Here is a 9,811-nt window from a genome sequence, read left to right as displayed (position 1 = left end):
CATGGCTTCCACCCGCCCGCCCGCCGGGGCTGTGTCCGGGACCGGCCGTGCCCTGGGGCGGGGCTTTGCTGCACTTTGGTGTTAAACCCAACAAACTGCGAGGGGGGACAGCCCCAGAAACCAGGGACTGGCTTCCTTTCCCCGCACAGATGTGGAAAGCCAAGTCCCGGCTGCCCCCCGGCCACCTCCGGCGCCTTCCACAGCTCCAGCCTCATCCCTCCTCCTCTCCCCTTTACTCGGCACCAGGATCTCCCTCCTTCTCTCCCTACAAATCCTACAAAACCATCGGGCTTCACTTCATCTCTGATTTCCTCCCTTTCCCCCCCCCCACCCCGGGGGCCCAGGGAGATGGGAGTGGGGGTTATGGTCAGTTCATCCCGTGTTTGTGCTGCTGCTTCAACCTCAGGGAGAGGAGTCCTTCCCCTGCTCCATCCAGCCTGGCTCCCTCCCACGGGAGACAGTCCTCCATGGACTTCTTCAACCTGAGTCCTTCCCATGGGATCAGTCCCTCAGGAACAGGCTGCTCCAGTGTGGGTCCCTTCCATGGGGTCAGTCCCTCAGGAACAGGCTGTTCCAGTGTGGGTCCTTCCATGGGGTCAGTCCCTCAGGAACAGGCTGTTCCAGTGTCAGTCCCTTCCATGGGATCAGTCCCTCAGGAACAGGCTGTTCCAGTGTGGATCCCCCACAGGGTCACAAGTCCTGCCAGCAAATCTGCTCCAGTGTGGGCTCCTCCCCGGGCTGCAGGGGGGTCTCTGCTCCAGCCTGGACTCACCCACAGGTCACAGGCCCTTCAGCTCGAGTTCACATGGAGTTGCAGCCACCAAGGAGCCCCAGACTCTGACACACAGCCAGGAGCCCCAGACAGCACCAGCAGCTGCAAATTTCAGCAGCACATCCCAGACACATCTGTGGCTATCTCCAACACTCCCAGCCCCACCCTGGACACCAACAAAGGCTGTTGTGGTTTCACCTCATGCAGCCCCCAAGCCCCTCCCGGCCGCTCCTCACTCCCCCACCAGCAGGACCCTGGAGAGAACTGGGAGGGGAAAAGCTGGAAAACTCGTGGGTTGAGAGAAAGACACTTTAATAAGGACAAGCAGAAGCTGCACGCAGGAGCAAAACAAAACAGGGGATTCATTCCCTGCTTCCCACGGTTGGGCAGGTGTTCAGCACCTCCAGGAGAGCAGGGCCCTATCCCATGGAATGGGGACTTGGGAAAACGATCTCCATCCCTCTAAACCTGTCCCAGCTGTGTCCCCTCCCAACCTCCCCCACACCCCCAGCCCTCCCCAGTGTGTCTGTGCCAGGGGCAGGAAAGGCCTTGGCTCTGGGGAGGCTCAGCACTAACCAAACCACCTCTGTGTTCTCAAGCCTGTGCTCAGCACAAGCCCAACCCCAGCCCCACAGCAGCCCCTGCAAAGAAAATTAACTCCACCCTGGCCCAAAGCAGCACATTCTGGCCCTTATTCCACACCAGTCCCATCATGCCCAGGCCCCACACGACTCAATACAACTTCACCCCCCACCACCCTCTTCCCATTCTTTGCTAGAACACACAGGTCTCCTTCCCTTAGTCTGTGCACCACCCCTGCAAAATGTCCATCAAATGGCCCCAAAATGTCTGTTCAATTCCTCCAGTCCAGTCCTTTGGGCTCCCCCTGTTCTGGTGGTCCCTCGTGGCAGGAGAGGGGCTGTGTGGGGGGAGTTCCTGGGCACCAAAGGCAGCTCAAGTCGGTCCCTGCTGCCCTGCAACTGCTGCTTGGGAGGCTCCTCCTGCACTGCTTGCTATTTCTGAAAGGGATTTTTGCCTGAATCTTGGTGGTTTCAGTTTTTCTGGGCTGAATCTTGGTGTTTTGGAGGTTTTTATGGTCACAGGATGCCCACTGAGTTCTAGAGATGAACTTGGGCAGGAGGAACCCCCAAGCCAACTTGCTCAGCTCTTGTTTCCCCCCCATCAGGATTTGTCCTTCCCAAAGCTTGGGCGGATGGAGGAGGAGGCTGCGAGGAAGAGGAAGATGCCTTGGGCCCCCCAGGCAGGTGAGGAGGCAGTCAGTGCCCCTTTGGGCGGGTGTTGTGCTGGCTCTGTCAGCCGAGCATGGCCCTGGCTGCAGGACAACCCCGCTGCCGCTGCCGTCCTGCCGGGGCCGGAGTTGGGGGGATGTCGTTGGCCTTCCCTGTGGGCCGGAGGCAAATCCCCTCCCTGTCCTTCTTGCTCCCTGCCCCGAGCTGAGGACGGAGAGCCCGGAGGACAAATCCCCCCTTGAGACCCTGGTGGGAGAGGCTGTTTTGAAGGGCTCCCCGGCGCAGGAAGGCAGCGGGGAGGAAAAGGGCCGGAGATCCCCCCCCAGGAGGGGCTCCAAAGGCAGCCCAGGGTGCTGTGAGGAGGAAAGACCCAGCCTGTGCCGGGAAGGTGGCCGGAGCTTGAGCCAGAGCTCTGACCTGGTGGAGCCTGAGCAGCCTCCCAGCAGGGAGAAGCCCGTCCGGTGCTTGGAGTGCGGAAAGAACTTCAGGAAGAGCACCCACCTGCTCTGACACCAGCACATCCACACTGGGGAACGCCCCTACCCATGTGGGGAATGTGCAAAGAGCAAAGAGCTTCAGGCAGATCTCCAACCTGATCCGACACAAGTGCATCCACAGTGGGGAACGAGCCTTACACTTGTGGGGAATGCAGGAAAAGTCTCAGGCAGAAGTTCCACCTCTGCAGGAAAAGTCTCAGGCAGAAGTCCCACCTCTGCAGAGACCAGCTCATCCATAGCGGGTAACGTCCCTAGCAGTGTGGAGAATGTGGGAAGAGGTTTCACACCAGGTCAGATCTCCATAACACACAGTGATGAGAGGCCCTTCTGCTGCACCTCCCACCTCATTACCCAGCGGCGCATCCACACCGGGGAGAGGCCCTACAAGTGTGGGGAGTGTGTGGGAAGAGCTTCAGTCAGAGTGGACATTTGTTGACCTCACACCAACGGACCCACCAGTAAGAGAAGCCGTCGAGTGCCCCGACTGCAGGAAGAGCTTCAGCCGCTGCTTCCCCCCCGAATGAAGCCCCTGATGGGGAGGCAACCCCTGGAGTCCAGTGACTGTCACTCCATCCCTGGTTGGTGTCTGGGTCGTAGCGCTCTGCTGTGTTGAGCTCTATGGACCCGTCAAACCCTCCCATGGCGTAGATGAAGTTGTCCACGACGGTGACGCTGATGTAGCAGCGCCGCAAGTGCATGGGTGCCACCTGCTGCCACGTCTTCTGGAGTGGGTCAAACCGCTTGATGATGTCTAAATAATCTGTGCCATCAAATCCGCCGATGACGTAGATGTAGCCTTTCAAATACACTGAGCCGTGGAAGGCAACAGGGCTCTCTTGCTCCCAGGGGGTGTTCAGCCACTTGTCGGTGCGGCCGTCGTAGGTCTCGATGGCGCTGGTGGCGCTGCCCCCGCTCCAGCCCCCGATGGCAAAGAGGATGGCGTAAGGCAGGCGCGGCCGGGAGAGTGGGTTGGTGTTGGCCGAGGAGCTCTGGCCATCCGAGTTCAGGTCGTAGATTTCTGACAGGGCACTGATGAGATCTTTGCACCCAGCATTGTCCTTCACGTACTCGTGAGCTTTGACGTTGTTCATGAAGTAGTCAGACGGTAGGAGTGCCAGTCGAACCTGGAACATGCAAGGAGGAGGTTAGAATACTAATGCTGATGGTTTCCCCCTCGGCAGCCTTTGGGGACAGCTTCAAAGCTGTACTGCACCCACCTTGTCCAGCAAGCAGGCGATGTACTGCCTCCTGTTCTGCGGGTCATGAGCGATCCACCTCAGCACAGCCTCGAGCATGGCTTCTTCTCGCCTCACGTTGAGCTCGTCCTTCTCGATGATATGTGCCAGCTCCTCAGCAGAGAGGGCTAGGAACTCCTCGGACACCTGGGACACCTCCTCGAAGTGATGCAGGATGTACGCGCAGGCGGCTGCGCGCAGGTCGGGGCAGTAGTAATAGTCGGTGAATCTGCAGATGCCAATGCAGTTCTCAAAGCACAGTCTGGAACGGAGGAACTCGCAGCACAGGTTGACAGGTTGACAGCGGCTGCGCAGCCCGGCGGGAGCGGAGCGGGAGCGATGGTGAGCGGGGTCCGCGGGCCGGGAGCCCGGGCTGGGGCAGCGGCGGCCCCGGGGCTGGGCGGGGGAGCGCGGCCAGGAGGGCGCTGGAGGCTCCTCGGTCCCACCAGGGCGGCACCGAGCGGGGTCTCTGCTCTGCCCGCAGGTGCCCGAGCTGGAGAAAGCCACGGTCCGGATCCGGCAGCCCGAGCGCGTGCGGGGGATCATTTGGACCCTCTGGGAGCAGGGGGTGGCCAAGCTGCAGGGAAGCCCTGCTTCAGCACCACTTGCCCTGGCCGTGGAGCTGCCAGGTGGGCACTGGAGCCCTGTCCCTGCTGACAGCAGCCCCAGGGGGGTTGCCCCCTCTATCCCTCCGCGCCGTGGCCCCTTACCCACGCCGATGCTGCTGTAGCCCAGGTGGGGCCCAGGTGACGCCGCTCGTTCACGCACATGCCCTGCAGCCCCCTGTCCATGCCGGTGATCAGCCGCCCCACGCCCACCACGCCGGCCACTGTGGCCCCTCGGTCATGGCTGGGGCGAAGGGACAGGCCCGTCAGAGGTGTAAAAAGGATGAAGCTCCCAAAGCTGCTGGGGGGGCAGAGTGGGGGGACAGGGCTGCCCCCTCCCCGAGGTGCAGGTAGCCCACCACAGCCCATGAGCCTCTGTGCTGCAGGCAGAATCCACAGCTCAAAAACACGCATCCTGATGGGCTCAATCCTGCACTGTTGGGGGGCAGCTGCCCCCTGCAGCACTGCTCAGGGCTCCAGCTTGACCCTGCACCTCCAGAACCCATCAGCTGCCTCCCCAGGTCTCACCCACAGAGCTGGGCTGAAGGCCAGCAGCTCCCAGGCTTCCTGCTGCTTCCAAACCATTTTGCATATGGCACATTGGAGCTTTGTGCAGCAAGGAGGAAAGACAACATCCCGGCCTCATTTTTAAACTGCAGATTTGTTTTTATTTTTAGATCTCAAAAAACTCTAAGAAGTAAGTGGAGACATCTCAGGTAAATCGAAGTCCTTAATCCCCTTGTTTCTGTGTCCCCGGTTCTCCCCCTGCTCACGGTGCTGCAAACCAGGGGCTGCCCCAGGCTCGGGTCCCAGCCAGTGTGGGCAGAGCAGGAGGGATGCAGGGCCAAGGGACACTGAGTGGAGCAAAGCCTCTGGGGTAATGGCAGGTTTCTCGACTGCCACGTCTCAAAGTGCTTTAAGTGTTTTCCTGCCTGTGCAGCACAAGCAGATACATGTTCCTGAGTGCAGAACGTCCCACTTAGGGCCAAATCCTGCCTGTGCCCGGGACAGGCTCCCACATGGCACTGTAGAGCTGAGGGCATGCCAGGCTCCCCGAGGGGCTGGGGGGAGCTGGGGGACACGGCAGGGCAGCCAGGCAGGGGCTGGGGGAAGGGGCTGCAGCCTGGGTTGAGGCTTTGCTTGAGGCCAGGCCGGCCCCCCCAGGCTGACACGTGTACAGGGCTCCCCGGGTCCATGTGCTCACCCCAGCATCCATCAAAAACCTTTCTTGGGGGGGATCTGGGCACTGTCTGGAGCGGGCAGCTGCCTGCCCTAGCCTGGCTGCCCCTGTCCTGGGGCTGGGGGATGCATGCGGGGTCCCCGCAGCTGCCCGCCCGCCTTGGGATGCGGGTGGGGGCTGGAGGAGACATGCAGGGTCCCGACGCAGCTGCCCCCCGCATGCAGCCGGCACAGAGCCACGGACGATACCTGGAGTCAAACTTTTTGCCATCTTTAAAGGTCCCATTGTAGTGCTAGCGAATGAAATCCCCCATCTGCGCCTCCCGCAGGCAGATTTTGGGGATATAGTATCTGTCTATCACCACGTCTTCCCAGTGCCGGGGCCCCCAGGATGCCCAGGAGGAGGAGGAGGACGAGGCAGTGGCTGCCCGGGGCCATGGCCATGGCGCTGGGGCTGTGGCGGCAGAAGGGCCCGGCGGGGAGAAGGCGGAGAAGGGGGGTCCGGGACGCCCCTTCTCTGCCCAGGACGCCCCTTCCCTTCGCTTTCCCTCCCTTCCCTTCCCCTGCACCCGCCCAGCCCGGCCCTCTTGGAATTTCTGTAGACATGTCGCTCATCTCCCTCTCCATGTTGGAGGACCTGAAGTAGGTACAGCAACAACAGAGTATGAGCTTGTGAGCCTTGAATTGCACTCCATCAACTCTTATGATGACATCACAGAGTTTCCCTTCCAGGTGGAGCTCATTGGCGATGCTCCAATTCCCTTCGCTCATCTCCCTCTCCATGTTGGAGGATGACTGTCTGGTGCTATCCCCCACGTTGCAGTCAGAGGCAGAGTGGACCTCGCTGACGCGTGTGGAACACTCTGGTGTTGCCTGGAAACATCCAGCGCTGAACCCACTCGCTGGCTCTGGATTGTGACCCGTGATGACATCACAACCACAGGGGTGACCCAGGCCCAACATTCCCTGGTTGCCCGGCGCCTTCACTTCCCCTCGGCCCAGGTTCTGCTGAACCCCGGGCCTGCACAATGTTAATGGTTGCTGGGAGCAAAATCGTCTGTGTGATCCCCCAGCATAAGAATAATGAAGAATAATAATAATAAATAATCCTCAGTATTATTTTGCCCGAGTGTAAAAGTCCCGAAAGGTGGGCACTGACTGCTGCTGAAGTGCCTTGTGCCACCTCACCCAGGAGGAAGCTGAGGCACAGCCCAGCTCCTGTCAGTGCTGAAGTCGCACCCACTGCCCCTGATTTGGCACTCGAGGTGAAGCCCAGAGGCCAGTGCAAGCAGGCAGCCCTCAGCTTGCACATGCTGTCCCCTCCCTGCAGGTTCCTGTCCTTGAGCCCAGGCCCTGAGGTGAGGCTGAGAAGTGGCCCAGAGGTGAGCCCAGAGCTGTCCCTGAGGTGAGGCTGAGAAGTGGCCCAGAGGTGAGCCCAGAGCTGTCCCTGAGGTGAGGCTGAGAATAAGTGCAAGGCAGAGGTGCTGCTGAGGAAGGAGAGCCCCATGGTGGGGAAGAGACAAAGCTGTTCCTGAGGGACTGACCCCATGGAAGGGACCCACACTGGAGCAGCCTGTTCCTGAAGGACTGATCCCATGGAAGGACTCAGGTTGAAGAAGTCCATGGAGGACTGTCTCCCGTGGGAGGGAGCCAGGCTGGATGGAGCAGGGGAAGGACTCCTCTCCCTGAGGTTGAAGCAGCAGCACAAACATGGGATGAACTGACCATATCCCCCATTCCCATCTCCCTGGGCCACCGGGGTGGGGGGGGAAAGGGAGGAAATCAGAGATGAAGTGAAGCCCGATGGTTTTGTAGGATTTGTAGGGAGAGAAGGAGGGAGATCCTGGTGCCGAGTAAAGGGGAGAGGAGGAGGGATGAGGCTGGAGCTGTGGAAGGCGCTGGAGGCGGCCGGGGGGCAGCCGGGACTTGGCTTTCCACATCTGTGCGGGAAAAGGAAGCCAGTCCCTGGTTTCTGGGGCTGTCCCCCCTCGCAGTTTGTTGGGTTTAACACCAAAGTGCAGCAAAGCCCCACCCCAGGGCACGGCCGGTCCCGGACACAGCCCCGGCGGGCGGGCGGGCGGAAACCATGATGGCGGAAGGTGCGGCTGCGCTGTGGGAGATTGCGGGGCCTGCGGGAGAGCGGGGCTCTGGGGATCCCCTCGGGGGCTGCGGGGAGCGCGGCTGCGGGTGGAAAGGCTGGAGGGCTCGGGAGGGTTTAGCCAAGGGGTTCGGGGGTTCCCGAGGGTCAGAGCGCAGGCCTGGAACCAGCGAGCGGAGGGGGGGAACTTTGCTAACGCCCTGGCTGCACTGCGCCAGAGTATGAGCTTGTGAACCTTGAATTGCACTCCATCAACTCTTATGATGACATCACAGAGTTTCCCTTCCAGGCGGAGCTCATTGGCGATGCTCCAATTCCCTTCGCTCATCTCCCTCTCCATGTTGGAGGATGACTGGCGGGTGGGTGCTCAGCTATCCCCCACGTTGCAGTCAGAGGCAGAGTGGACCTCGCTGACACGTGTGGAACACTCTGGTGTTGCCTGGAAACATCCAGCGCTGAACCCACTCGCTGGCTCTGGATTGTGACCCGTGATGACATCACAACCACAGGGGTGACCCAGGCCCAACATTCCCTGGTTGCCCGGTGCCTTCACTTCCCCTCGGCCCAGGTTCTGCTGAACCCCGGGCCTGCACAATGTTAATGGTTGCTGGGAGCAAAATCGTCTGTGTGATCCCCCAGCATAAGAATAATGAATAATAATAATAATAAATAATCCTCAGTATTATTTTGCCAGAGTGTAAAAGTCCCGAAAGGTGGGCACTGACTGCTGCTGAAGTGCCTTGTGCCACCTCACCCAGGAGGAAGCTGAGGCACAGCCCAGCTCCTGTCAGTGCTGAAGTCGCACCCACTGTCCCTGATTTGGCACTCGAGGTGAAGCCCAGAGGCCAGTGCAAGCAGGGAGCCCTCAGCTTGCACATGATGTCCCCTCCCTGCAGGTTCCTGTCCTTGAGCCCAGGCCCTGAGGTGAGGCTGAGAAGTGGCCCAGAGGTGAGCCCAGAGCTGTCCCTGAGGTAAGGCTGAGAATAAGTGCAAGGCAGAGGTGCTGCTGAGGAAGGAGAGCCCCATGGTGGGGAAGAGACAAAGCTGTTCCTGAGGGACTGACCCCATGGAAGGGACCCACACTGGAGCAGCCTGTTCCTGAAGGACTGATCCCATGGAAGGACTCAGGTTGAAGAAGTCCATGGAGGACTGTCTCCCGTGGGAGGGAGCCAGGCTGGATGGAGCAGGGGAAGGACTCCTCTCCCTGAGGTTGAAGCAGCAGCACAAACATGGGATGAACTGACCATATCCCCCATTCCCATCTCCCTGGGCCACCGGGGTGGGGGGGGAAAGGGAGGAAATCAGAGATGAAGTGAAGCCCGATGGTTTTGTAGGATTTGTAGGGAGAGAAGGAGGGAGATCCTGGTGCCGAGTAAAGGGGAGAGGAGGAGGGATGAGGCTGGAGCTGTGGAAGGCGCTGGAGGCGGCCGGGGGGCAGCCGGGACTTGGCTTTCCACATCTGTGCGGGAAAAGGAAGCCAGTCCCTGGTTTCTGGGGCTGTCCCCCCTCGCAGTTTGTTGGGTTTAACACCAAAGTGCAGCAAAGCCCCGCCCCAGGGCACGGCCGGTCCCGGACACAGCCCCGGCGGGCGGGCGGGCGGAAGCCATGATGGCGGAAGGTGCGGCTGCGCTGGGGGAGATTGCGGGGCCTGCGGGAGAGCGGGGCTCTGGGGATCCCCTCGGGGGCTGCGGGGAGCGCGGCTGCGGGTGGAAAGGTTGGAGGGCTCGGGAGGGTTTAGCCAAGGGGTTTGGGGGTTCCCGAGGGTCAGAGCGCAGGCCTGGAACCAGCGAGCGGAGGGAGGAACTTTGCTAACGCCCTGGCTGCACTGCGCCAGAGTATGAGCTTGTGAACCTTGAATTGCACTCCATCAACTCTTATGATGACATCACAGAGTTTCCCTTCCAGGCGGAGCTCATTGGCGATGCTCCAATTCCCTTCGCTCATCTCCCTCTCCATGTTGGAGGATGACTGTCTGGTGCTATCCCCCACGTTGCAGTCATAGGCAGAGTGGACCTCGCTGACGCGTGTGGAACACTCTGGTGTTGCCTGGAAACATCCAGCGCTGAACCCACTCGCTGGCTCTGGATTGTGACCCGTGATGACATCACAACCACAGGGGTGACCCAGGCCCAACATTCCCTGGTTGCCCGGCGCCTTCACTTCCCCTCGGCCCAG

At 60.6% G+C, this 9,811-nt stretch overlaps 1 protein-coding gene across 1 annotated transcript; it reads right to left on the bottom strand.

The window, feature by feature from the left end:
- Window positions 1-2,935: 2,935 nt before the first annotated feature.
- On the bottom strand, window positions 2,936-7,976 carry LOC135406285 (kelch-like protein 10). Its single transcript, XM_064640708.1, has 4 exons — window positions 7,834-7,976; window positions 4,465-4,603; window positions 3,737-4,309; window positions 2,936-3,643 (listed from the first exon to the last, which is right to left on the bottom strand). The coding sequence occupies exons 1-4, from the start codon at window positions 7,974-7,976 to the stop codon at window positions 2,936-2,938; spliced, it is 1,563 nt and encodes a 520-aa protein (XP_064496778.1).
- Between the last annotated feature and the right edge of the window lie 1,835 nt (window positions 7,977-9,811).

The sequence above is a fragment of the Pseudopipra pipra genome, chromosome W (assembly GCF_036250125.1).
Source record: "Pseudopipra pipra isolate bDixPip1 chromosome W, bDixPip1.hap1, whole genome shotgun sequence".
Classification (NCBI taxonomy): Eukaryota; Metazoa; Chordata; class Aves; order Passeriformes; family Pipridae; genus Pseudopipra; species Pseudopipra pipra.
The sequence above is the reverse complement of the archived record's forward strand: the minus strand, read 5'-3'. Positions and strand labels throughout refer to the sequence as shown.